Consider the following 26,563-nt stretch of genomic DNA (forward strand, 5'->3'; position numbering starts at 1 on the left):
TGTTGAAAATAGCTCTCTATTATTAGAAGATGATAAACAGTTCTTAAAGATGGCAGAAGAAGCGCGGGGGGCCCACTTTGATGCCAAGGATATTAGCATTTTTAGAACTCATTAAGTCCTAAGATCTACTCTTTAAAATAACTAACACTGAACCACATGGTCCACTGTGATTCCATGGTTTCAGTTACAGTCAAAATGTAACATTCAGAGGTTAAGATTATTGTTAGTTATCTACCTGCCATTTCATGGAGAAGAAACCTCTGCTCTAATGGCCATGGCCTCACAGATATAATAGCTCAGGCGTCAATGGGCCTCTTCATGCCGACCACGGGTCTGCTTGACTGAGCAGAATCAGATCTCAAGCCATTACTGTAATCCCAGTTGCCCGTCCATTCCTCCCCATCATGTGCGTCCGTTTCATCATCTGACACAGAGATTGAATACTTTAGAGGGGACAATGCTCTGACTTTCTTTGACCTCGAACCATGAAATGAGGTTTCAAGAAGCAGTGCAATTTGAACAAGTGTGTGAAAGGAAGAACGGTATGAGAGGGAAGAAAAGGAGGGAACAAATAAGGACAGCGTGGTCCCGGATATGTTACCCGAGCCATTTGAGATGGAAAAGTTGGTGAGTCGTCTGACACAGTCCTTAAGTGCCTGTAGCTCGGCTTCCTTCTCACGGAGCTTGGATTGAGTCGAGTTCAGTTCTGTCTCCAGCTCTGTTATTTGGCTATCCTGCTGTTCGATGAGCAAGCGGGAGAGTTTCTGATTCAGCTCAGATGGTCGAACACCACTGAACTGACAAGAGCCGGGAACTTCATGTCCAGCTTCGTGATCCATTGCATATGCAACTTCAGTCTGCACGGTATATAGCTCGTTAAATAAGGAAAACAAACGAAGAGAGAAACTGCTGTTTCTTTTACTCCCTGAGGGAAAGCAGCCTGGGTAGTCCGCTCTCCTGGTTAAGGCAAAAATCTCTGGAGGCTGTGTTCTTCTCCCCTTGCTAGGGAAAAGCTGTATCTTAATCAATACAAGTGATAACTGACATGTACCAACAATATTTTATGCACATGTGACGCCTCAATTTGTTTGTCTAACTTTTATGGTGAAGATGATAACAATTTGGGCAGCAACGGCATGACAAGAATTGCATTCTCATGGTCCAAAAATAGTTTCATATTGAATTGCAATTGAAAATGATAGCTCCAACTATATCGTTATAAAGAGAGTTGAATCTACTAATATGGAGAACTGACCAATTTGGAGTATGGAGGGCTCTGGGAGTTAAGAAGAGAGTTGCGTCAACCAGTATGAAGAACTGACTGACTCGTGTCAACCTAGAGATTAATTGGAGTAAAACTAGAGAACGACTAACTTGAAGTATGTAGAAACAATCGAAGGGTATGGACAAGCTCACCTCTGCTATATATGGCTGTGTTTCACAAGACATATCCCCGAGGCTCCACGGAAGCTTTTCTAGTTCAGACTCGAGTTCTGCTTCCAGTTGGTTCATTTCCATTACCTCCTGCTCAGGTTCCTCAGTAAGGACGCTACTCGCATATTCACCATCATCGACTGCTGGCAGCGGAAACATTTGTGTATCATTGGGCTCAGTATTCTCTGTCCTCAATTTATTTGCTAGTTGGCTATGCTTGCCTGCAGGCCTTCGTGAGCTGCCATAGGATCCTTTTGCCGAGCTCAAATATTGCGTATTCTGTGAAGATCTTCTCCGATGAAGCTCTGTTTTTAGTTCCTTAACGACTTTAGCAGTCTCGTCCATTGCTGTGTTGAGCCTGCTGATTTCAGCTTTCCCAGTGGACATCATGTACATGATTCCAACACCCAATCCATAGTTGAATGAAGAGCTCTCTGGAGTTAAAAAAAGAAAGCAACGGTTAAGTCAAGTTCATTGATGAACAAATATGAGAAATTAACTTCGAGCGGGAGAATACTGAATAAAGAAATGATGTTTGAATCAATCTACAGAAAACGAAAAAAATATCCAAATGCCTATTGCAATCAATTCCCAGAGAACACTCCACAAGTGTTCATTTCTGCAGAATCGAATTAAAGAAATGATGTTTGAATCAATCTACAGAAAAGGAAACAAATGTCCGAATGCCTATTTCAATCAATTCGCACAGAACACTCCATAAGTGTTCATTTCTACGGAACCGAAGCTGTATGATCATCCCACATGGCCAGTGCAACGACAATCTTGAAGCAAAGTCACCGTCTTTTACACAATTCATTTCAATCTCTTATCTAGCCTCAACTACAAAGCCATCAAAGACATTACAAGTTGGTAGCAACTTGGGACATACTAAACTCTCAGCGAAAGGAAAGCTTTCAGGTGATTAAAGGGTCATTATTAACACCAGAAAAGAGCTCTTCCCGATTCATAATTGAACCCAGTTTACATCCACGATTGCTCTGACTTTGCCCAAGCACTGAGGGGAAAAAAAAATCTGATTTTAGCCTTGACAGGAAAAAAGGGGGAAATAATAATCTTCTGTTTTTTTTTCCAAGAAAAGAACAAAAAATGATAGTTTGAATTGGCTTTTAGATCTTCTGGACCCCTCACAACATAGAATATAGATTCAAACAATCATGTCGGACCATCTCCTTTTGCTCTTTCTTGTTCCTATATCAATAGGCAATAACCCACTTAACACGGCCTCAGCCAAAGCATCAAATCAAAACGAATCGCAAAGTTCGAACCTTTCGACAAGCCCAATCCGCATTTCGGCGCCACATTCTTGCCAGTCTTCCTCCTCTTCAAGCAGATGCGGAACTTCCTCCCGCTCTTACTATGCGCCGTGCCACTGTCTCCGCCATCAGCTTTCTTTCCGGCAGATTTCCGAGAACCGCTCCCGAACTTCTTCCTCGAACCCTTCGAATGAGCCCTGCTGGACCCGGAGCTGGAGAACCTGAAGATATCCTCCGATCTCCCGCAGCTGCGCTCGCATTCAGACGCATTCGGGACCGAGATGGTAGCCCGGGGGGTCGAAGGCTCGGCGGCTTCCAGCTCCGGGGCATGATCGGAGTCTAGAGCTTTGGAGAGGTCGGCAGCCGGGGCGAGGAAGTGCTTGGCGACGAGTCCGGTGGACCCCGCCACGGCGGCAGCTAACAGGACCTGCCACATTTGGGATCGCCCTCACCGAAACCCTGCTCCCACTAGGGTTTGCTCCGGCTGATGCTCTGCTTTCTCTTCCAACGAAGAAGAGACAGAGCAGCTCAATGGAGTGAGCAAGTAGCTCGTGAGTCTCAGAAATGGTGAAGAAGACGAAGACGAAGACGAGAGAGAGATTTGCCAGCAAAGCTTCTCCTCTCTCTCTCTCTCTCTCTCTCTCTCTATCTCTATCTCTATTTCGGCTTACTATGTGCTCACATGTTTCCCGCTTTCACCCATTGTTAACAAAACAAAGACCACATTTGACTGGACAAAACCTACGAAGAAAATGTGTAAATTAATTAACAAAAGAATATCTTAAATGATTATTTCGAGAAAATCTATGATTGATTTTCAAATTTTTAGGAAGCACATGCGATGCTGAAAATTGGTTACCTTGATTTGTGATAAGATTGATTTACTTGCCATATTATGCTGGATATGCCAGTCTATGGACATAAGCTGGCCAAATTCAAATTTATAGGACTATACGAATTACATGGGTGGGACCCAAATGACAAGCTTTTCAAAAAATAAAGATTGTCCCAATGGAGACACTATATTCTCGTTTAGGATGAAATACCATACGGTAATTGGTATAGCTTTGAAAAGGATGTTTCTCGATCGAGGTATTTGTACCTATCCATTCTAGATATAAATTAGGTGAAATTACTGGTAAATGGTTGCGCGAAATTAAATGCACCCCCACCTACTATATGTCCAAGTATGTCTTAAGTGATTGCGAAAGGCTCAAGAAGATTGGAGTGCGATGGCTATTGGAAAAACAATAACGCACAGCAGACATTCTGCATTTCTCCGCCCACATACATAAAATATCACGGTATGATTTGTCTTCCGCGTGCTCGACTATCGGCCCGTCATAGAGTCATATGTAACGCGGACCTTACCTTCCACCCACCATTACTCTCTGCGTGTAGTATTGGTCGTTTTCTCAACCTCTAGCATTAAGCCCGATCATATGCTTATCAAAGAGGTCATGACATCTAAATCAAGCCCAACTGGTCCAATGTGTATTTAATAATACTAATAAATTAATAATAATCTAGATAAAAAAGATTTTTTTTTTTTTTTCAAAATTGATTATCAAGGGCTGGGAGGGCTTCCCAGTCAAGTGGGCGGGAAGAATATCTGGTTAGGCTTTGGAACCATAGGCTTTTAAACCAATCCAGGCCCAATCAATTAGATGACAGTGACAGGATAGTAACTGATGTTTAGAATATGAACCTCCAATGATCCTCAGTGTGATCATTAGCAGTAAGATACTCAGAAGAGTATTACATCTAAAATGGTTTATAAGAATTTCCCGTGCATTATGAAGAATTCGTCCGGGCAGGCAGTCAACGTGACTCCACGGGTTGAAGCTGATTGCCCACACACGAATTTGAAGTAATTCACCTGATGGAAACCAGAGAAGAGGGATCAAAATGGAGTTGTTCGACACAAAAGGAAACATCGTTCAACTCTCTGCTCTGTCTGAATTCATGTTTAGAAGAACCCAAAGCCATGAAGCAATCCAATGGCCGCACTAAAATAGTTAATGGATAGCTGAATTGGACCAGCAAACAGAAATGATGGATTAACCCAAATGCATGCAAATATTTCGAGAAGGCATCATCCCCACCTTCTTATTATGAAACGAACAGAAGGGTATATTACTAAATTAACTAATCACGCATCTTCTTATGCTATATCATAGTACTAATGCATATTACTTGAATAATAATATCTCGACATTCCGAACTTTTGGTAGTATAGAGAATCATACACTCATTTGATGGCAATGCAATGCAGGCAAACCTACAAAGAAGAGACAGGGAACAGAAAATAACAGAGAGAAAACCGGTAACATAAGTTTTCAGACATCAGCGCAGGATGAAGATTAGCATTTCAATATTGTAATCTTGGAATTTCCAGTTGGAACCATTAATAACCTTGCACTCGTATCAGAAAAATAAAAACTTTGCACAACGGGATGTGACCTTTACCACCTAGAATGTTCCTCAAATGCTTAAATCACAACTTGCTGATCAATTATAGCAAGAAACCAAGCAACCACATTAGTGGAATATATCAAAGATATGATTCCCATTTCCCATGCCAGTGTATTATGCCTGTGGCCTGTACTGAAAGTAACTTATAAAGCAGAAGCACATGAAAATTACAGACACCAAAATAGTTCCATTGAAGATATCAATCAAACGATCATGGATTTGACACGTCTATAGACAACGTTTAAACAAAGAAGAGAGAACAGAATTAGAGATCGTACCTGTAGGATCACTTTCCCACTAGTCAATTATCTTTGGAGTGCATGTTCTTCCTCACGGCCCTTGCGTTGTCGTACTCGAACTTCAACACGTTGGGTATGTGAGAAGTATCCTTGACATAGAACATCCTCCCGAAGGCACTCTCTTCAATAGCTGGAAAGTAAGGCACAAGCCCTGTGTTTATGATCCTGAACCACATGGCCCCCAGAATGATCCCGAGGACTGCCCCAGCAAAGACCTGCGAAACCGTGTGGTACCCCAAGTACACCCTCGAGAACATGGTCAAAACTGCCAACGCCCAGGCCACGAGAACAGCGGCCCACCTGCTCCTCCATGTCAACAGGGTGAAGTAGACAGCAAAGAAGAACATGTACTGGGAGTGGCTTGAAGGCCACCTGTTGACATAAAAAATATACATCTTAAATTCGATCAATCAAAACCCATTGAGAAACAGTTCTCAGAGTTAATGCTAAGTAAACTAGAAACTCATCTTCAACAAAACACACTATACTATCTCCCCTACACTCTGTTACAAATCATATTAAATCTCTAATACGGCTTTCGTAATTGCACAGCTTTCAGTATAAATTTTCTAGATTGCAATAGAATCGAGCAGACGAGAACACATGGAGCAGTCAAAATCAATATTTTCGCTATACATAACATATAGCCACTGGTGCCCCATAAATCGAACGTTAAAGGGTGGTCTCTTATTCAGTGCAATCAGCTAAAGATGGCAACTTTTTAGTGACAAGTAAAGGAAATTACCCGTGGGAGTCGCACGTTTCGAGGAGAGCGCATGTTTCTGGTCGGGCCTGCTGCACGGAGGTCTTGATCAGCTCGTTGATGAACTGGGAGATGAGGAGGCCGAGGGCCAAGAAGATGCCCTGCAGCTCGCGCCGGAAGATGAAGTGGGTGACGAAGCCGCCGAGGCTGATGAAGACAGGGACGAGGGAGACCCAGGCGAGGAAGTGGCCGAGCTGGTCTCCCCTCGGGTACCGGACGTGAGTCAAGGTCACTGCTTTCAGTGGATGCCCCGCCATGTGAGCCGAACTAAATTGCCCCAACTAGGAAGACCGTCAATCGGGCTCGTGAATACCGCCGGAACCGGATCGAGTGGACGAGGGATTGATTGATGGGTCGATTAGATCTGGGTCACGAGCTGAAGCTGACAGAGAGAGAGAGAGAGAGAGAAGTAAGGAAGTTGTGACGCGAAAAAATGGGAGGACGCTCCTGAAGGATCTCTTCTGGGTTCTGATTTACGGTCGGCCACAAGGGGAAAGGAAATGGAGCTGCAGAGTGTGGACGTGGCCACGGAAAGAGGACCAAGGAAGTCTATCAATGTTTATGGCTGAGGCCGACAAAAATTCCCAGCTTTGCTTTAAACTCACACAGCAGAAAAATAAAAGAATTTCTAAGGAAACATTTTACGAGGAAGAAAAGCTTTTAAAAAAAAAATCAGAATAATTTTCAGATTATCCCTTAAATTTACGCTGAAAGACTTTTACCTTTATTAAGTCGACTCAGTTCGAATTGAATTAGTCAAAACAATGAACTTTTCGAATATCATAATATTACTAAATAAAAAATCAAAATAGTTTCTCAATCATATCAAGAGAAGAGGGGTTATAAGTGACAAATTCTATCCAGACTAATCTAGTCTTGATATCGATTTGCCTTGGCAAATAAGCATTCTTAAATTTCAAACTTCGAAGTTAGAATCATCAGTGTTAAGTTGGTAATGCAATTTCTCAAATGCCGCCATCAAACTAAAAATCAAATTTTAATTACAACAATGGACTCATCGATAAATTGAATTCTCAATTGACGAATATAACATGTACTGCAAGATTAAATTTATTATAAACATCTTATGTTAGGGTTAAAACATTGCTTGAACGAGTCTTGTGTTATTAGAGACATGTGATTTGGGGAAAAAAAAAAAAGAAGAATTTTTAGGGAAACGTTCTTTGAGGAAGAAAATTTTCTTTTTTTTGGCAAACTTTATGAAAATGGAAATTTTTTTTTTTTTGTCATTCACATTTTTATTATTATTCAGAAAAACAGAATCGGTTGAACCGGTTCATTCCGTTCAGTTTTGGATTCGGGTCGAAAAAATTTCACCCGAGCCCGACCGTTCTGGTACCTGGACACCAACTCATAAGTCGGCGCCGGTCAACTAAACCCTAGCTTGGCGTCCCGCCCTCTGTTCCCGGGTTTAAGCTGGCACGCTTCCTCAGATATAGAATCCTGGAACTCCATTGTCTGGCACTGCCCTGCGGTCGTGCGAGGTCTCCATTGACGAGATAAGAGCTCGGTTTGGTTTGGGGAGCAACCGTTGCATCACCTTCGAGTATTATGGCGAAGGACCCTTCCTTTCTATTCGCCGGCGTCCACTTCAATAAGAAGAAGTTCGCCAACGATTTCGCTAGGTTTGAGGTAGTATGTGACATCGTTATCTGGACTATTAGCTTCTGATTCGATGTTTTTGTGAACAACGGAAGCTCTGTCTGAGTGTAAAGTTCCTCACTTGATCCCTGTCTCATTTTGTCCCTGGAGAAAAAGGTGAAGGACGATTCAGTCGATGACAAGAGCTTATTCGGGACGGCTGAAGCCGTGCAGGAGAATGCGGCGGCGCCACCTCCCAAGAAGAGGAAGAGGAATAGGAAGGGAGTGGCTTCAGGTGCTTCTTTGAACTGTTTTTGGCATGTGTTGAACTGTTTTTTTGTGCTTAAATCAGTCCAACTTTTGCATGAAATGCTGCATTTTGATGCACCATCGACTGACCCTTAATTCTTTGTGATGCATTTTCGTTGAATAGATCCCGTAGAGGGTTTTAATGTCTTCAAGAGCTCGCAATCGGAACCTGATATTCCTGAGGAAAAGACAGAAAAAGATGAAGATGGCCCTTCAAAGGAAAAGAAGGAACTTTTTAGGCAGATGGAGGTTTGTCTCTGTAATGTGATCGGCTGGAAATCTCATTCGATTTTTTATTTTTCTTTTTGGCTCACACGTTTAGTTTCTGCTTCATCTTTTGCAATGCCAGCGTAATGCAATTTTCAGGAAGAAGCACAACATTCATGTTTCTGGGGCTAACGTTCCGTCCCCACTACAGAATTTTGCGGAATTAAAGACCAGGTTCTACCTTGATATCATTGAATTTCTCTTTCTTGCAAGTTGCATGCTCTTTCATTGTGTTTAAGAATGAATTTACATAACATTGGTTTTAGGTATGGATGCAAATCTTATATACTGCGGAATATGGCAAAACTTGGATTTAAGGAGCCTACTCCAATCCAGAGACAGGCCATTCCAGTTTTATTATCCGTATGCCTTCTCAACTTTTCTATGTTTTCCCAATAGTTGACAGATTTGTATTCTTCATGTGCCATCCAGGGATTTATCATCTATAACTCAGTAAGCCCTTTATCTCATGCTCTTGTTTTAGGGTCGAGAATGCTTTGCTTGTGCTCCCACTGGTTCTGGGAAAACCATGGCTTTTGTCTGTCCCATACTTATGAAACTCAAGGTAATACCATCTTAGGGTTTTTCGCGACTTCTCATGCTGCTAATTCTTTGACATAGTTTTGAACTTTCCTCATATTGATAGAATGCATCAAACGATGGAATTCGCTCTGTTATTCTTTGCCCCACAAAAGAGTTAGCTATTCAAACAACCAGGGAGTTTAAGAAATTGGCCAGAGGAAACAAATTCCGCATCAAGCTGGTGACTAAAGCGCTCGTAAAAACCTCTGATTTGTCCAAAATGCACTGTGATGTTCTTATATCCACTCCTCTGCGTTTGTGGCTCGCTATCAGAAAAAGAAAGATGGATCTAAGCAGGTACAAGATGATGAAGTTACATTCACTGTTTATGATTTGTCAATATTTTGGGGCTGCCAGAATGTGATATGCCACTCTTCTAATAAGAATATGTACCTCTCAATGGAAATCGCATGCAAATCGTTTTTACTGAATTTGTGCAATCTAGGTTCTACTTCCTAATAAAGAGGGGAAAAGAAATTGCTTTATGTGCTTATGTGAATTCATGTAATAGGATTCATGTCTTTATATCTGCACCTGTAGAAGAATGGTGTTATAAATTGAGTCCGCAATCATTGTGTAATGTTTTCAAATTTCACATCCTCACAAAGAAATGTGGGACTCTCATAACTTCTTTCCTATTTGTGGTTCGATATTAAGCAGGGTTGAGTTTCTTGTGCTGGATGAATCGGACAAGCTCTTCGAACTCGGTTTACTGAAGCAGATTGATTTTGTTGTCAAAGCATGCTCCAATCCTTCAATAGTAAGATCCTTGTTCAGTGCTACCTTGCCTGATTTTGTTGAAGACCTTGCCCGGACAATAATGCATGATGCTGTTCGAGTTATTGTTGGTAGGAAGTGAGTATGAAACCACATCTTATCTTTTATTGATTTTGTGCTTTGTTTTCAGCATTGGTCATATCACATCTTGTTTCAGGAACACGGCATCTGAACTAGTTAAACAGAAATTGGTCTTTGCTGGCAGTGAAGAGGGAAAGCTTATCGCACTCCGACAAAGCTTTGCTGAGGTAGTTATTTATACAACTTAAGGCAACAATTCATAACTTGTTTAGTTGATTGGATTTTGGAGATAATTATTTTGGAGTTTACCTATTTCGTGTCTTATGGATGTTTTCAGAGCCTGAACCCTCCAGTTCTGATTTTCGTACAAAGTAAGGAGCGTGCAAAAGAACTCTATGGAGAACTAGCATTTGACAACATTCGAGCTAATGTAATCCACTCGGATCTGTCACAGATACAGGTAATTTGGTTTGATACTTATCTTAGTACACATTGCATTTACATCAACACAGGCACATTAAGATTGGTGAAATATCTATTTAAGCTGCTGCTGATGATGTAATAAAGAGTATTAGAGTCGATAGCAACAGTATTAAGCATATTAACTTGTGCGGTTACGAATTGTCTATTTTTTCGAGATGCTGGATTTTATGTTCTACTTATGGTCACTATTTTTTACTCAACCGGATGATGCAGAGAGAGAATGCTGTTGACGATTTTAGATCAGGCAAAACATGGGTTTTAATCGCCACTGATGTTGTTGCCCGAGGGATGGATTTTAAAGGCATCAGTTGTGTCATCAACTTCGACTTCCCTGACTCTGCAGCGGCATATATTCACCGGATCGGTATATTTCCTCAATTTTAATTTCACTCCCTTCTTCTTGGTTCAATTTTATGCTAGTAATAATCATTAGGCGGCAGATTTATCATGTCTAATAATTATCAAACTAGCTCTCTTTATGATATCAATATGAGTAAGGAGGAGTTGCAAGATGAGGCAATAAACTCAATTTCACCGGATACACTTGTTCAATGATTAGACATCACAAACCAAATCCCAGAAACTAGCCAAGATTGTTTTAAGATTCTTCAATCCTTGGGTTCTTCCCGAAATATCTTGGGCTGATTGCTTTTCCATCAAAGGTAGTGTGAACAAATCAGTTTGTATGGTAGGCTCTTAGTTGCTATCTGAGACTGATTTAGTGTAAACGAGCAGGTCGATCTGGAAGAGCTGGAAGGAGTGGGGAAGCCATCACTTTCTACACAGAGGAGGACATCCCCTACCTGCGGAATATAGCCAACGTTATGACGGCTTCAGGCTGTGAGGTACCTCAGTGGATCCTGAGCTTGCCTAAAAGGAAGTGGAAGAAGCACAGGCCAAGAAGAGAATCAATTTCAGCAAAACCAGAGGATGAGAATGAATAAAATAGGTTCGATCTGGAAGAGTCGTCCTCTTACCTTATTCTTTATGTTCTGTAAAAGCAATCTTCAGCTGTTTGTTTTAGCTAATATTACAACATCATACCAAAGTAGTTTGTGTTGTAGAAGCAGCAAATATTTTCTGTTAGTAAGACCATAGTGGCCAATCTCGTAAACATCAGAACATGTCACAAAGAGCAGATGCTCTGAAACTCCAACTGCAATTGCAAAACTTTTGGCTTCTCCAGTTTTTGTACATCGTTCTAGTTTTCCCAATTCTTCCAACATTGAGTTGGACATAAATCTGTGGAATAGTAGGTGTGGATCAATACTTGCTGAGAGTTGGCCTTGAACCTGGTAAAAACAGATGAACAAAATAAATGTCAATAAAAAGCTCGAGGAAAAGTAATAGGGTAAATTATACTCTCCTCCATTGAGAATTTCTCGAATGACACTTAATCCCATTCTTACGAAAAAAATTTCCAATTTTACTAAGTTGACAACGGCCTTGGAATATTTCGCAGAATATTCCATTGACTTTTATAATAATTTTAAATATTTTTAAAAAATCAAATGATAGAAATAATGGAAATATGCTCGTCACAGTGCATTCTGCTTAACTTATTGAATGATGAAAATGGAAACAATGGAAATATGCCCATCACATTCTGCTTCTATTCTGGTTCACATAAAAAGGTCCCTGTGGTTCCACTCAAAAGGCTTACATTCAGTCCAAATTCACAACGATCATTTTCCATAACCTTAGGTTTCCTGCATACTATCCGCACGCTAGGGTAGTATGCGTATGCATTTTCTGGAAGCACGGGAAAGAAATACAAGGACCATGAATAAAAATTCTACATCGATTCAATTATTTTCACTGTAAGTATAACTACTGAATTAGAGAAAAGTGACCCAGATATCAAATTAAGAACGATTTGCGAGGACAGGTCTTAGCGGTCAACCGACAATTTGAGACCAAACCACTGCAAAATGGCCAATAAAGCATATCCTAGCTGGCATAAATATCTAATCGTGCTTCTAAAGAGCTATCTAAAATAAGCTGCTATCGTGAAGAGATATGAACAACAGAAATCAAACGGGTCATGCAAAGTAAATGAAGTTGAGTTCTGACCTTTTCCCTGGCTTCATCTCAGGGTCGAAATCTCTATTGGCCTCACCAGGACCATCACCTTTTAAATCGGAATTAATTGTTCCAGAAATGCAGAGACTGCATCAAGTAACTGCAGGGGATTCTGAGAAATATACTCTGACAACACCGAAACGATCCCAATGTCTGAAAATGTCATCCCACTACTTCTTGAGTTGGGACCATAGGTGCAGTCCAACTGTCGCATCCCTCTTCCTTCATTCTTCATATCACTTAGCTTCATATTGTTACCCAGATTAAGACTCGGTAATGAGTCTCCAACACCGTCTAAAGGGCTACTTAGCGCTAGCAGATCTCCTGTGGACTGCTTTCTTGCTATTGACTTTCGGATCACCCAACAAGTCCTTAAACTAAGTTGGCTGGTCTTCTAAAATTGACCCTTGGGACGGGGACTTACGGTGGCGAGGAAAGTAGCCTGCATTGTTATTATAGGGCTCATATCAGGCCACTAACTAATAGAGGCATACCTTTCCTTCTGGCATGAACGTTTAGTCTGAATTTTATATCCACCAAGAATCATCTTCAAACTCACAAATATCAGCTTCCAATCTATATTAACATCTCTTTTGATGGTCTGCTAAACTCTTGATCTCCTGATGGAACATATCCATGATCTAGCAAGTGAAGCCAGAGCTCCTCTAACACACTATATATCCTGTCCCTCTCGGGATGCAGATTATCTTGAGCTAAGAAAGCATGCATCCTGTTCTTAACCTCGATCCAGCTCTGCCCCGGAACTTTCCTGACGCCTTGTTCCTTCATTGAACCCCTCAATCTAGCGACCTCCTCCCAATTGCCCGAAGAAGCATATATTCTACAAAGCAAGACAAGAGCAGCAGAATTGGAGGGGTCGAGCCTCAGGATATTTTCAGCTACCCATTTCCCAATTTCGTGATCCTTGTACGTTTTACAGGCAGCAAGCAAAGTTTTCCACACAACGATGTCGGGATCATGAACCAACTTCTGAATGAACTCTTTCGCTTCACTTAAGTACCCAGCTCGACCAAGTAAGTCTACCATGCAAGCACAGTGCTCTCTGGTGGGTACAATCCTGTGTTCTGTTTCAATACTGTTGTACAGCTCCCACCCTTCCTCTACAAGGCCAACATGACTGCAAGCAGTAAGAACCCCAACAAATGTTACGTCGTCCGGTTTCACTCCAGAACTTCTCATTCTGGCATAGAGTTTAAGTGCTTCCTCAGCATACCCGAATTGCGCATATCCCACAATCAGAGTACTCCAAGAAAAAACATCAGGAACTTCTATATCGTAAAAGAGACTCCTAGCAGTGTCAAGGGACCCACACTTTGTGTACATGTCAGTAAGACCGTTGGAGACAGAAACATCTTGGACCATGCCCAGTTTGATGGTATAGCAGTGAATCTGACTTGCCATTTCTAAAGATGCTATTTCAGCATAGGCACCAATGACAGTAGTTAAAGTGATGTAATCAGGCTCCATATCAGAGAGGAGCAAAAGCTTGAATAGTCTGAACACTTCCATGGGTTCATGGTGCTGCATGCAAGCAGAAAGGATAGCATTCCATGAAACCAAGTTCTCATTTTTCCTCACCTCTTCAAAAGCATTGAATGCATCGTGTAGGTTTGAAGATTTAGCGTACATGGTGAGAAGAATATTGCCCACTTGAACATCCGAATGAAAGCCCATTTTAACAATGTATGAGTGGATCTGCATGCCTTGATTTAGAGTTGATGGGCTCATGAAACCGCATAGTAAGTAGCGGGCGGTGGTTTCATCAGGAATCATATTTAGATGCCTCATTTGAATGAAAAATAACAAGGCTTTGTCCCAATGGCCGTGATTGGCAAGCCCGGCAATAATTACATTCCATGACACCAAATCAGGCTTCTCTATTTGATGAAACGCTGCCACCGCCGAGAGCAAGAAACCCGATTTCGCATACATATCGCATAGGGAGCACCCAGAGAAATTGTTCCTCCCAAACCCGAACTTTATGCACAGCCCATGTATTTGCTTTCCATACTCGGGCTCGAGGACAGTGCTGCAAGCACTAAAAGCGCTTCCAAATATGAACTCGTTAGGCTGAAAAGAATCTTCACGCATCATATTCTTGAAGTGCCGTAAACCTTCTAACTGATGACCAAGTTGGCAAAATCCGGCAATCATCGACGCCCATGAAATCAAATCCTTGTCTTCAATGTGGAAGAAGACATCCCATGAGAGATCAACTCGATCAAACTTAGTGTACATTGCTATGAGCGCATTCTGTGCTATGAGTTGAGAACCAGATCCCGATTTCAGGACATGGGCATGAAGTTGTCTCCCCAAGCTAAGGTCTCCAAAACCAGAGCAAGCTTTCACAGCACTGCCAAAAGTGAACTCGTCAGGCGAGACACCAGACTTCAGCATCTCAACATACAGTTCAAGGGCATCGGCATCTCTCCCATTCTGCGAATACCCAGCAATCAAGGCGGTCCAAGAGACCACGTTCTTCTCTGGCATTTCATCGAACACCCTCCTTGCGTCCCTAAGCGACCCGCATTTGCCGTACATATTAAGTATGTGATTGTTGAGGATGACATCCGTCCGAGCGTTGGAAGACCCGATATGTTCGTGGACATTCCGGGCATGCTCCAAAGACCTCAGACAAGAGCAAGCGCAGATCAAACGGGAGTAAGTGCCGATGTTCACCCGGAAACGCGTGGTTCTCCGTAGGACCTCGAAGGCTTCGAGAGCTTCCCGGTGAAGGTTCTGCTTGCAGAGGGAAGTGATGTAATCATTGCTCGACTGCTCTGTCTCAAAGTAGGACGAAACCGCCAGTGAGATGCTGAGATGCCGCGTAAGGTTGAAGACAGTGTTGGGCTTCTTGACGAAGTTCTTGATCATGTTTGCGCGCCAAAATATGTTCGGTCGAGTCTTTATATACTAATTTCTGTCGATTTATACATTATTCATCAAATTAATTAATTAGTACCGAATTAGGAGTCGAATTAATTAATTAGTACAAAATTAGGAGGACTTCTTTTTTTATTATTATTATTTATTTATAAGAAAAACTCATGAGGCAATGTAATGTATCCCTTCCACTTTGCTGCACCTCCATAGTCCGGTCCTCGAGAAATAAATGATGAAAATCGATGGAACATAAAGTATTCAATTACATGGGACAAAGGAAATTATAAAGAAAAACTTTATATTTAGGTCGACAACGGGATTTAAGGCAACTGCAGCCGACCCGTCTTAGTTCATGACATTAGTTGTGTTACGACAGGACCGATTCGGTCGGCTTTAGTACGCGACTCTAAAATCCAGCAGCAAGGGTTATTTGAGGCTACGTTTTCATCTCTCAGGGAAGAATCGACTATCATCCAACAGAATCGAGCAACAATTTGGTGTCGTTTGAGAACCGATGACATGGCCCTGCTCGCAGTTGCCATTGATAGAGTCCGATGGATCCTACCAAACTCTATCTAATGAATTACATTTACCAGTTGAAAGAAAATCACAACTCTACTTTAGGGATGTTCCGAAAATCTTTTATCTATTTACAATGCGAATTTTAGGCAATAATTTATATATACATAAAAATTAGATTAAAGTTTAAATACTTAGTTGGACGACAATTGTGAAGACGATGGGTACAATTGACCTCCCACTGAGATACCATACACCGCACACAAATAATCCAAACTTGGTCAAACCCCAAAATTGCAAACTCCTACATCAAACAACTACTAGTTAATATTAATATTGTTCATACAACTACTAGTTAATATTAATATTATTCATATTTTTATAGTCTGTCTGAAAGTTGCACTCCAACAACTATTTGGTGCAGCAGTAAACTCCCGTCAAGCACCGCCCTCATATTTCTTTTACTTAAAGGGACAACCAAGTGAAGCAATCTCATAAATTGGGAACCCTCGACCATAAAGCACGTCATAAACATAGATAAATTATAGTGAAAATTTCAAGCATGTGTGATTCATTATTTTTATTCATATTCCGAGTCACGTAACGATAAATTTACATGATTTTGTGTAGTGTAATTGATTTAATTCATTAATAAAGACTGTATTTTTTGTTTTTTTTTTTGGGGGTATTTCAGTTTGGTAGTATCAATCATTACCATGTTTACTCCAGCCCCTTCCACAAAAACTTATTAATCAAATTGAAATCCCTCCTACTGCCAAGACTTAAATTAAGCCCCATACATTACATGCTTCCTTCACGTATAAAATTCCCCTTTCCCTTGCTAACAGGACTCCCTACGTCACCTCAATCCTCTGTGGCAATAACAGACATCACTAAGGTTAGCTTCCCCCGGTCACCGGAAAACTCAGGTTTTCATTTCCGGGGAAATGGGCACGCCTGAGCGGTCGAAGAAGAGGGTCCAGTTATGGAAGAAGGCGATAGTGCACTTCTCCTTGTGCTTTGTCATGGGCTTCTTCAGCGGGTTCGCCCCAGCTGCGAGCAGGGCCTCCAGCTCAACATTGATCCCCCGGACCGCCACCTCCCCTGGACCAACCGAGACGCGCGACCTGGTAGCACCGGCCAACCGGAGCTTGATCTCCCGCGTCCAGCAGGCACAAACCATCCCTGTCTCGCCATCCAAAAGTGAAGAAGAAAAGGAGGAAGAAGAAGAAGAAGAAGAAGAAGAGAGCACACAACCGGAGGAACCGGAAATGGAATCCCCATGGGACCCCGAGAAGCATGTTCCGAGGAAGCAGTTGATAATCATCACGCCGACAAGGGCTGACGACCCGTTCCGTGGGGTGCTCCTGAGGAGGCTAGCTACGACGATCCGGCTGGTGCCAGCACCGCTGCTGTGGGTGGTTGTGGAGAGGCAGCCGGAGACGGGTTCGGGCGAGGTGCCGGAGCTCCTGAGGAAGACCGGGGTAATGTATAGGCACCTGGTGTATCGGGAGAACTTCACGGAACCGGAAGCGGAGATGGATCACCAGAGGAATGTAGCCCTCAGGCACATCAAGCAACATGGGCTGACTGGGATTGTTCACTTCGCGGGGCTCTCCAATGTCTACGACCTTGACTTCTTCCATGAGCTCAGACAAACCGAGTATGGATTTCTTTCCCTTATCCACATGACTAAACAGTAAAAGAAGTGACGTGAAAAATCATTTACATTTCGGAAAAAAAAATCTCAATATCATAATCGTTTAATAATAACAGAACAAATTTTGTGTTTTTATTATGGTCTTACAGAAGCGACAATTACTAATACGTCGTGAAAAGATAGAGGGCAATGTTCTACATTGACACCTTTTAGAACCCGAATTTACGTAGAATATATATATATATATATATATATATAACGATGTTCGGTAATATTAGAAACCGTGATAATATTCTGTAAACCAGGAAAATATATATATATATTGTAACACATGATTACCTGTAATTGAAATAGTAAGATGAGAGTCGCTATGGCCGATCTTAATTGAGTTATTTTCGTTTGATTTATGTGAATGGTTGTTCTAATGTCTCAGATCATGGATTTTAGTATTGATTAAGTAACCGATCGTGCTTATTGGTGGGAAAAAAAAAAACAATTTTCAACGTTAATGAGACAATTACAAATTAGTGTCTCCAACTGCCGCCAAGAGGTCGACAATGTAACAGCTGGAGAAACTCCAGCGAGAGCCACTCATGTCCACCGGACATGAGACGACCTTATAGACTATACGTAACGTTGGACGTATATATATATTTTATTTTTCTATTTATGTTATTTTTTGCGCCACGTGCTTCCTTGTGGCATGTGAATTTCTAATTAGAGAAAATTAATCATATCAATTAATTAAGTAATCAAACTTATTGAAAATTAATCTTTATTTTATCGGAAGCTATGGAAGTTCCAAGGGTTACACAATCTGTTTGACGCTACTTTGAATTATCTTTTTGTCTTTAGAGTGTTCGGGACATGGCCGATTGCACTGCTATCGGCAAACAGGAAAAAGGTCATCATCGAGGGTCCCGTCTGCGATTCCACGCAAGTTATGGGCTGGCACATAAAGAAGATGAACAACGAGACGGACGCGAAGCCTCCGATCCACATCTCGAGCTTCTCGTTCAACAGCTCGATCCTCTGGGACCCGGAAAGATGGGGCCGCCCGTCCTCATCTCAGGCCGTCGCTCAGGTACGCACGTGCAGATAGATACACATGCTGAACAGACATGAGTTGAGAACAAAAATGTAAAATCAAATCTGGCATCATTAATTAGGACATTGCTAAATGACTTGCAATATTAGTCTCGTAATTACATGCCTTTAACTCCACTTAAGTTCCCGCTAGACAATTGTTAGATATGCTTGATTTTTTTTATTTAGAGATGATGAGGTTTAGTAAAAGGTTTGGTGCCAACCTCTATACATTTTATATTTACTTCTTAATTATGTTTTATATTAGGTAGGTGAAGGTTCTAAATCATGTTTTTGTTGAATAATAGAAGAGATTTTCTTTTTTCTTTTTTTTCATTTCGATTCTTTTTAATTTTCATCACTTAATCGTTGCAATTATTTGTTTTTTAACCTAATTTAGCTGAAAATTACAGAAAAACAATGACCTACTCCAAGCTCGCTAGAATCAACTGCCACTTCTTATTAAGTCTTTGGGAAAGACTCGTGAGAATCACTTCAAAGTAGTAGGTGAAATAATCAAATCGATGTTTGAATCCGTAAACACATTGATCTATTTTAACAGATTTGAGATCCGCAATGACATTGTTCACTTTCAGTTCCTCGATCTATTTCGACAAGTTTGAGCTGATTTCTTCGGTGAATCATGTGCGCTGCAGGTTTCGGTGAAATTCGTGAAAGAGATAGTCCACGAAGACGAGGCCTCAGTGAAGGGGATCTCCGGGGAGAAGTGCTCGAGAATTTTGATGTGGCATTTTCCTGCTCATCCCAGCGAACACCTCTTACGCGTTCACGATCCTAATGACCGTTCGAATCTTCAATCAGATACTTAGACGTGAAATTGAGGGGAGGACATACGTGCATTCTTCATTTTGTGATAGAAGCTAATTGATTTCTTGAAGGTAAATAGTCTTTTCCACATAAAAAGAGAAATTGTACGATTGACTTTTCATCTATGAGCTTTTCTTTTGTGGACCGCATCGGGCTGTTGACGTCCAAAACTTCAAGATATGGGCCCATTCACGATCGGCCCAGGCCTCGGCCCAATAACGTGCTTCATGTTGCCATGTCAATTTCATGTCTCACTGCATTTTCTCTTTTTTTCTTGGGATGAAATGTCTCATTAAAAGGTAGAAACAAGCCTAAGATAGTTCAACCATCTTTGAAGCCTTTGGCGCATCGCAACCTCTATCCGAGTAGATTCCTTTTGTCTTCATCGCGCGACTATCGACTTATGATAAAAGTCTTAAATAGTATTACTGGCGATTTTGAGATGATCACGGGTCCAATATGTTTGCAGGAAGAAGCCTAATTTGGAGGTATTAGATTCGATCTGTGTAAGATGCGGGCATGGAGAAACAGTCGAAAGATTTGAGAAATTGGAAATGAGATGATGTGTTGGGTGGTTTAGGAACCAATGTCCTACCAAACAAAAGAAGGCAAGCAACATCAAATGAGTGGCCCCCCCTCTTGAACTAATCCAATAATGTAACCGTTGTGGAAGTAAATATAACGGATCGGTCCATTTATCCCGCGGCTAAATATTAATGTATTATGCGAGTAAAATAATAAAATTGAAAAACAATTGCCCTCTTCCCTCGGGTGACACATTGGTTCCTTACAAAAATGATAACATTGGGAATAATTAAAGGAGGGGGAGGTTATCAAATTTAATTTATTTAAACGAGAAAAGCAAGTAGAATTTCTCGTGGTAATCCCGTGGGCTATGGATCATGTGCAAATTAGGTGTGCATTATTGTAATAATACTACCGACTATGAGGAATAGTAATGCGACTATCGATCAACATCTTAAACTATCCCCCACGCCATGTATTATCGACGATACGACTACTTCCAACGGACCAGCTAAGAGTAACGAGTTCTCGATTAAGCCAAACAATTACTCCGACTATCTCATATCTGTCTTGCCAACAGCTGCATCGTGGAGTCAAGAATTTATTTCGACGAGTCAAACTTCACATCGAATTTCATAAATATTCAATTTAACAATTAATAATGAAAGTGAAAATTCAATTTAGTCTCGATCCATAGGCTAAAAATATCCGTGTAGTCACGGAAATGAAAATTTTACGATTATGGGACGGTAGATGGATAGATAGAGGAGAAGACAAAAATTGGTTTTTTGCCCAACATAAAGTGGAAAAATAAAGAAGGGAAACTTCTGATTAGCCCGGCGGATTAAACGAATCAACTTGCAGCTAATAAATGGGGGCGGGGGGCCACTCTCAACTGAGTGGGACCCACTCAACCCAGCTCGAGAACGTAGGCCCCACTCCCCCGCCGGGTAGCAATAACCCAGCTGGACACGCTCTCTCTCTAAAGACTCGTCATCAATCATTGCCATCTTCCCTCCCTGTCAAGATCTGATCTTTTTTCCTTTCCCTTCTCCATTTCTCCTCCCTCCGTCCTCCCTCCCTCCTCAGAAGCCGCAGAGAGAGAGAGAGAGAGAGAGACGGAGTGGATGAGCTGAGGCAACGACGACCCATTTGCGAGTTTCGTGCTTTGCCAGTCTGTTCCATCGGTGGAGAAGGAGAAGAAGAAAAAGGAAAAGGGGAGAAGTGAAAGCGAAGCAGAGGGCCATTGACTCTTGGACTGAGACGGGAGCTTCCTGTTAGATCTGGTCACTTAACCCTCTCAGGTAGCTAGCACCATCCACGTATCTTTGTCCTTTTCGTTGGGCCGCCGCCTTTCACTTCTGTACTGGAACTGTGGTTGTTTGGACTTTGGAGCTTATCTCTTCCTCATTGGGTCGTGAATTCAATCACTTCCGATCGAAAATTTGCCCTCTCCTGCTGTGCTAAACGGGTATCGTAGATTCGTGTCCATTTCTCTTGGTAAAGCTCTAAATTTTTTTTTTTGGATCGGTGCATTGTGGAGTCAAATTCTGCATCCGCCGACGTTTATACATTTACCAAGTTCTTCTGCAAAATGGTTTCTTGAATTTGGTTTCGTAAATAGATGTTTTTGTTTTTATTTGGATACGTCTGATCTGTTGAAAACAGAATTTCTCTTTCACATTCTGCATTACACTGCGAATGACATGCTTTGGACATTGAAATGGACTTCTGTTCTGTCTCTGAAGCTGACTTCTTAGAAGGGTCACCTCGGCAGATGATATAGAGATGGGGAGAAAAGGAAGCTGGTTTTCTTCCGTAAAGAAGGCACTCAGCCCCGAATCAAAGGAGGTGCGGTGGTTTGCCATCAACTGAATCTTTGTTTTTCAAATCTTTAGCAAGGGTCTGATTTCTTTTATGTGAAAAATCTGTTGTCAGAAATCGGGTAAATCAAAGAAGAAATGGTTTGGGAAGGAAAAGCATGTGGCTACCCATTCGGGTCATACTGAAGCTGCCCCAGAACCGACTCTGCCTCCCCCTTCTCATCCTCATCAAAATGTGGAGGATGTGACACTGATCAATGAGCACAAGGAAGAGACCAAGGATGTCTCGGCTTTGACTAATGTGGCCGTTGAATCAGTTGCTCAGACTGCCACAGAGGTTTTAACCGTCAGCACAGTTAGTCGGTTTGCTGGAAAATCCAAAGAAGAGATTGCAGCCATAAGGATTCAGACAGCATTCCGAGGTTACCAGGTACATGTTTTTCTGAAGTATACGTCGTTTGGTTTTTTGTCGAGAATTCGGTGCCTTTTCTTTTGAGCGAAATTGATTAAACTTAACCATTTGAAGGGGGAAAAAGAAACTCCCATCATAAAGTTTACAGAAGAAACGCTAGGAAGAGAGTTGGGATGGGGTAGTCCTATACACAATCTTTCTGTGGCCGCTTTGCTGAAAGTACATGCTTCTTGCGGTAAATTATTTCACTAGGCGCCAATTTTGAGCAGATGCCTTTTTTGTCTACTTTAAAATGATATGAGGTGTTAGTTGTGTGAACATTGAGAAAACTAAGGCCTTGGAAGAACTCATATTCTTGGAGCAAGCTAATTTAACTAGTAAAAGGATGTATGTGCTAGGTGAATCCGGGCCAAGGAACTTGGATTATACGAGTCAAATTGTCAATGTAGGCAATGCAATGAATCAATTCGTAAACTCAAGGTGTTCTTACTCTGCTTCCTTTCCCTTTTCTAGGCAAGAAGGGCATTGAGAGCACTGAGAGGACTTGTCAGGTTGAAGTCGTTGATCGAAGGGCCAGCAGTGAAACGCCAAGTCAACAATACAATGAAGTGCATGCAGACTCTTGCTCGCTTGCAGTCTCAAATCCATTCTAGGAGGCTGAGAATGTCGGAGGAGAATCAGGCTCTTCAGAGACAGCTATTGCAGAATCGAGCAAAGGAGCTTGAGTTGAAAGTAAACTACATGCACTTCTCCCTATTACTTAATTGTATTAATTACTAGAAAATAGATTGTTTCCTAAAGAAAAGTTTATTGCTTTCAAACTATAGCCAAAGTAAAAAATTGGCATTAGATATTTGGAATGTAATTGGATCCATCAAATTAAAATCTCAAAGGCTGAAACCTTTGGAAGGGAGATTCAACACCCCTGGAAATGCAGATTGTCAAATCCCTCATGAGCACCCCAAAAAAAAAAACTTTTCATTCATCTCGGACTAGCATTCTTTTTATTGACATGCATCTGTTATGTGAGCTCCTTTTACACCATAATTTCTTTATGCCCTGATCAATGATAGATCAACTGTGTTTTGGATTGGTTGGCTTCTTAAATAAAGTTAATTGTTCATGTTTACCTACCTTAGTATGCAATCTTTCTTTCAGTCTTGTCCCGTATTTCATGAGTACAGACCCCTGTTAATTTTTTTATTGCTGTCCTGAACCACCTTGTCTCAAATATTATGGGGATTGACAAATCTACTTGTTGCATAAGTGGTAGTCTTTTCCTGCCTGGGTTCATGCTAGGTTTTTGGTCAAGCAAAAAGTGTGTGTTTGCAAAAATATTGTCACTGTCTTACTTTGGCAGACTATGACTGCTGTATATCCTTTGTGACAGATTGTGGAGGAATGGGATGACAGTCTACAGTCCAAGGAACAGATTGAGGCGAGCCTACTGAAGAAGTTCGAGGCTACCATGAGAAGGGAAAGAGCCCTTGCCTATTCATTTACCCATCAGGTTATTGAATCCTTCATATTGCTTCTCTTTTTCTTATGTTGCCGCTTACTTGACTCACTGATCCACTTCCCTTTTCGGAAAAGTTGTCTTACAGTGAGGGAAAAAACTAGACGTGGTAAGGCTGAATGACATCATTTTAGTTGATAGATCTCAGAATGGGATCATTATTATACAATAAAAACTCTTTAAAAGGATGTTTTTTCTGTTTCATTTCAATGCTTCCCTAACTATATGTGGCCCTAATTTCCAATTCAACCAAATTCAACAAATTCGTTGAAGATCAATCAGTACTTAACAAGCACCAGTTGTAGACAGAGGTGTGTTAACATGGCTCGGGTTTGGTTTCAGTGCCCACAAAAATGGCTATGCGAAAAGTCTCTTACTTACCTTGAATCCGAGGCTTGTAAGAGTGTTCATGGGCTCAACGAAGCATGTTGTCAACAAAAATGTATTTTGACAAAAAGGTACTTACTGCACAATTTCTCCTTGCAGCAAACTTGGAAGAACCAATCCAAATTGATGAATCCGATGTTCCTTGACCCGAGCAATCCTGCATGGGGCTGGAGCTGGTTGGAGAGGTGGATGGCTGCTCGGCCCTGGGAGAAAGACACAGTCAATGAACAGTCGTCCACAAAGAGCACGGGCGTCAACATTGCAGGAGAAATCAGCAAATCATACGCCCGCTATCAGCTAAATTCCGACAAGAACAATTCTCCAACTGCGAGCCAAAAGTCTACGCACTTCAACAGTTTCCCATCCCCATCAGCACCTGCCAAGCCAACTCCACCATCAGGCCCTCGTAATAAGCTGAAGCCCAGCAACAGCCCTAGGTCGAGCATGGGAGGCCCTGAGGACGATTCTAAGAGTATGCTCAGCGTCCAGTCAGAGCAGACTCGAAGGCATAGCATCGGGGTGGCTTCTTCTGTTCGGGATGATGAGAGCCTTGCGAGCTCGCCTTCTGTCCCAAGCTACATGGTGGCAACGCAATCTGCCAGGGCCAAGTCTAGGCTCCAGAGTCCATTGGGGCCTGACAGCAATGGAAAGCCCGAGAAAGTATCCCCAGTAATTGCAAAGAAGAGGCTCTCTTATCCTCCCTCTCCTGGTAGGCCTAGACGGCATTCGGGTCCTCCAAAGGTGAACACGAGCATCATCTCAGAGAACAGTGTGACGAGCGGAGTTGCCACTTAAAACTGCCCTTCGATGGAGCTATATCAGAGTCGAGGTATTAGAGCCTATCCGGTGTCTTACGAGAAGAAAGAAGATGGCCCCTTGGAAGCAACAAAATCGACTCCCTCACTCATTGCTGGAGACTGTTCGTTTTCTCGCTTGCTCGCATTTGATTGTCAGCATACATTTTGTTATATCTTTGGCTTCTCTTCCCATAGTGATTCAGGTTCGTACATGAGATCAGGATAACATTGCGTCCGCTGTCCGGCCACTTTTTCCATGTCAAATTGATTGCATTGTCGACAACTACTAGAAAGAGTGCTTGTAATATTATGTCTTCGATTCCACGTACTCATTTTTCTTATTGTAAGATTGATTTTTTTATTTTTTTTCGGTTACAAGAGAGACATGAGTGAAGATGTTCTTTTATTATTTGAAATCCTTATATAAATAGTCTAAAGCTTTTACCCACGATTGAATGTTGTAAATGGATACAATTTTTCAACTTGCATTCAGCCATTTCTGATTGATTGCGCGAGTCGTGTAATCTCTCGTAATATGTTGCGTATATGCAAACACTATGGTGTGGTACAAAAGTTGAAGTAATATTCCTATATAATTATTTGTTCTATAATCAAGAATTGTCTTGCTTTGTCCTACTTATTAATCTTTTTTTTTTCCGAGTTTTTTCGATTAGATTTTCTTTTTCAAGTTTACTAATCAGTAATTTCAATTTCAATTTCAAATTTTTCAAGTATATATTGATTTCCGATGGCTTTTATTATGCACCGGCTACAACATAATAAAGATGTTATTAAATAGATAATAAATTAGGAAAATAATATCTAAAAAATAGATTTACATGTCGAATATATTTTTGTCCAAATCTTTATATTATTCTTGTATATAAATCCTATCTTCCCAAAACACCGAACTTTCATCTATTTCATTTATATAAATGAAACTTCTCAACGTCCTTTCCTATCTTCGGCTTCACCTCCAAGTTCTTTTTTGGCTCGATCTTCGTGGTCGGTTTTCATTTCCTCTTGATATTATATATCTCCAAAAGCAGCAGCTTCTCCTCTCCATCGTGGCTTGTTTTTTTTTCATCCATATCGAATAGTTCGGAGTTGAGTTTGATTTGCTGCTCGTAAATGTGTATGACGGGCAGTGTCGTGTTATATTTAGGGATATTTACTTAAAATGGCCAATGATTTACTCGTTTTGTCAAATCTATCATATGCTTTTTTTTTTATCAAATTTATCACATGGTTTACTTTTTACATCAAATATATCTCGGCATTATTTTTTCCGTCGACATCTAACGGTCGTGCTGACGTGGCGCCTACGTGGCAAGTGTGACCCACTATCTCTTCACGTGCCACGTCAGCACGGCCGTTAGATGTCGACGGAAAAGATAACGCCGGGATAGATTTGATGCAAAAAGTAAATCATGATATAGATTTGACCAAACAAAAAGCATATGATAGATTTGACAAAACGGACAAATTATGGACCATTTTAGGTAAAAACCCCTTATATTTATAAGGAGTTTGAGACAAAAAGGTGTTCCTTATCTTCATTGGGCTGATTACCCAATTGATGCATATTTTTTAAAGAAACAATCAGCCATTAGTAGATTTGAGACAATATACTAGAAACTTCTTAATATAAAAATGGACAAATATATGAATTTCTAATTTATAATTAAATTCTCCGAACATACAAAAAGATGATCAATCATCCCGACAACATCGCTGC

General features: G+C 41.3%; 6 protein-coding genes across 10 annotated transcripts; 3 read left to right on the plus strand and 3 right to left on the minus strand.

Annotated features, from left to right (window-relative positions):
- LOC116207624 lies at positions 1 to 3,397 on the minus strand. The gene is made up of 4 exons (XM_031540658.1): positions 2,721 to 3,397; positions 1,417 to 1,868; positions 602 to 857; positions 1 to 424 (listed from the first exon to the last, which is right to left on the minus strand). The coding sequence occupies exons 1-4, from the start codon at positions 3,142 to 3,144 to the stop codon at positions 297 to 299; spliced, it is 1,260 nt and encodes a 419-aa protein (XP_031396518.1). The 5' UTR covers positions 3,145 to 3,397; the 3' UTR covers positions 1 to 296.
- Positions 3,398 to 4,342: 945 nt separating this feature from the next.
- LOC116207627 (lipid phosphate phosphatase gamma-like) lies at positions 4,343 to 6,819 on the minus strand. The gene is made up of 3 exons (XM_031540660.1): positions 6,228 to 6,819; positions 5,462 to 5,854; positions 4,343 to 4,587 (listed from the first exon to the last, which is right to left on the minus strand). The coding sequence occupies exons 1-2, from the start codon at positions 6,500 to 6,502 to the stop codon at positions 5,485 to 5,487; spliced, it is 645 nt and encodes a 214-aa protein (XP_031396520.1). The 5' UTR covers positions 6,503 to 6,819; the 3' UTR covers positions 4,343 to 4,587; positions 5,462 to 5,484.
- LOC116207623 (protein IQ-DOMAIN 1) lies at positions 6,519 to 25,273 on the plus strand. Of its 4 annotated transcripts, none has more exons than XM_031540655.1 (7): positions 6,519 to 6,654; positions 20,989 to 21,390; positions 21,639 to 21,741; positions 21,829 to 22,143; positions 22,639 to 22,857; positions 23,516 to 23,635; positions 24,128 to 25,273. In XM_031540655.1, exons 3-7 carry the CDS (start codon positions 21,679 to 21,681, stop codon positions 24,821 to 24,823), a joined length of 1,413 nt encoding a protein of 470 aa, XP_031396515.1. In that variant the 5' UTR covers positions 6,519 to 6,654; positions 20,989 to 21,390; positions 21,639 to 21,678; the 3' UTR covers positions 24,824 to 25,273. The 4 variants fall into 4 exon arrangements, with proteins under 4 accessions (XP_031396515.1, XP_031396516.1, XP_031396514.1 ...); XM_031540656.1 differs by having other exon boundaries at positions 20,989 to 21,361; XM_031540654.1 differs by having other exon boundaries at positions 20,989 to 21,194.
- Positions 7,636 to 11,471, plus strand: LOC116207622 (DEAD-box ATP-dependent RNA helicase 57). 2 transcript variants are annotated; one of them, XM_031540652.1, is made up of 12 exons: positions 7,636 to 7,898; positions 8,019 to 8,142; positions 8,281 to 8,405; positions 8,506 to 8,597; positions 8,690 to 8,786; positions 8,908 to 8,988; positions 9,070 to 9,302; positions 9,666 to 9,860; positions 9,940 to 10,030; positions 10,141 to 10,263; positions 10,500 to 10,650; positions 11,022 to 11,471. In XM_031540652.1, the coding sequence occupies exons 1-12, from the start codon at positions 7,818 to 7,820 to the stop codon at positions 11,228 to 11,230; spliced, it is 1,602 nt and encodes a 533-aa protein (XP_031396512.1). In that variant the 5' UTR covers positions 7,636 to 7,817; the 3' UTR covers positions 11,231 to 11,471. The 2 variants fall into 2 exon arrangements, with proteins under 2 accessions (XP_031396512.1, XP_031396513.1); XM_031540653.1 differs by having other exon boundaries at positions 8,025 to 8,142.
- LOC116207621 (pentatricopeptide repeat-containing protein At3g53360, mitochondrial) lies at positions 10,799 to 15,445 on the minus strand. Its single transcript, XM_031540651.1, has 3 exons — positions 12,360 to 15,445; positions 11,264 to 11,578; positions 10,799 to 11,156 (listed from the first exon to the last, which is right to left on the minus strand). Exon 1 carries the CDS (start codon positions 15,261 to 15,263, stop codon positions 12,945 to 12,947), a length of 2,319 nt encoding a protein of 772 aa, XP_031396511.1. The 5' UTR covers positions 15,264 to 15,445; the 3' UTR covers positions 10,799 to 11,156; positions 11,264 to 11,578; positions 12,360 to 12,944.
- Positions 16,533 to 19,607, plus strand: LOC116207626 (probable beta-1,4-xylosyltransferase IRX9). Its single transcript, XM_031540659.1, has 3 exons — positions 16,533 to 17,454; positions 18,307 to 18,535; positions 19,194 to 19,607. The coding sequence occupies exons 1-3, from the start codon at positions 16,739 to 16,741 to the stop codon at positions 19,365 to 19,367; spliced, it is 1,119 nt and encodes a 372-aa protein (XP_031396519.1). The 5' UTR covers positions 16,533 to 16,738; the 3' UTR covers positions 19,368 to 19,607.
- Positions 25,274 to 26,563: the final 1,290 nt, after the last annotated feature.

Source organism: Punica granatum, chromosome 5 (genome assembly GCF_007655135.1).
Source record: "Punica granatum isolate Tunisia-2019 chromosome 5, ASM765513v2, whole genome shotgun sequence".
NCBI lineage: Eukaryota > Viridiplantae > Streptophyta > Magnoliopsida > Myrtales > Lythraceae > Punica > Punica granatum.

Coding starts and splice junctions, on each gene's coding strand:
- LOC116207624 (XM_031540658.1), bottom strand. CDS start 3,144: ATGTGGCAGGTCCTGTTAGCTGCCGCCGTGGCGGGGTCCACCGGACTC. Junction 1,869..2,720: donor CGGATTGGGCTTGTCGAAAG/GTTCGAACTTTG, acceptor TTTTAACTCCAG/AGAGCTCTTCATTCAACTAT. Junction 425..601: donor TTCCATCTCAAATGGCTCGG/GTAACATATCCG, acceptor TCTCTGTGTCAG/ATGATGAAACGGACGCACAT.
- LOC116207627 (XM_031540660.1), bottom strand. CDS start 6,502: ATGGCGGGGCATCCACTGAAAGCAGTGACCTTGACTCACGTCCGGTAC. Junction 5,855..6,227: donor GAAACGTGCGACTCCCACGG/GTAATTTCCTTT, acceptor TTATGTCAACAG/GTGGCCTTCAAGCCACTCCC.
- LOC116207622 (XM_031540652.1), top strand. CDS start 7,818: ATGGCGAAGGACCCTTCCTTTCTATTCGCCGGCGTCCACTTCAATAAG. Junction 8,598..8,689: donor TTTGCGGAATTAAAGACCAG/GTTCTACCTTGA, acceptor CATTGGTTTTAG/GTATGGATGCAAATCTTATA. Junction 8,989..9,069: donor CCATACTTATGAAACTCAAG/GTAATACCATCT, acceptor TCATATTGATAG/AATGCATCAAACGATGGAAT.
- LOC116207621 (XM_031540651.1), bottom strand. CDS start 15,263: ATGATCAAGAACTTCGTCAAGAAGCCCAACACTGTCTTCAACCTTACG.
- LOC116207626 (XM_031540659.1), top strand. CDS start 16,739: ATGGGCACGCCTGAGCGGTCGAAGAAGAGGGTCCAGTTATGGAAGAAG. Junction 17,455..18,306: donor CATGAGCTCAGACAAACCGA/GTATGGATTTCT, acceptor TTTTGTCTTTAG/AGTGTTCGGGACATGGCCGA. Junction 18,536..19,193: donor CATCTCAGGCCGTCGCTCAG/GTACGCACGTGC, acceptor TGTGCGCTGCAG/GTTTCGGTGAAATTCGTGAA.
- LOC116207623 (XM_031540655.1), top strand. CDS start 21,679: ATGGGGAGAAAAGGAAGCTGGTTTTCTTCCGTAAAGAAGGCACTCAGC. Junction 22,144..22,638: donor CAGCATTCCGAGGTTACCAG/GTACATGTTTTT, acceptor TCCCTTTTCTAG/GCAAGAAGGGCATTGAGAGC. Junction 23,636..24,127: donor CCTATTCATTTACCCATCAG/GTTATTGAATCC, acceptor TTCTCCTTGCAG/CAAACTTGGAAGAACCAATC.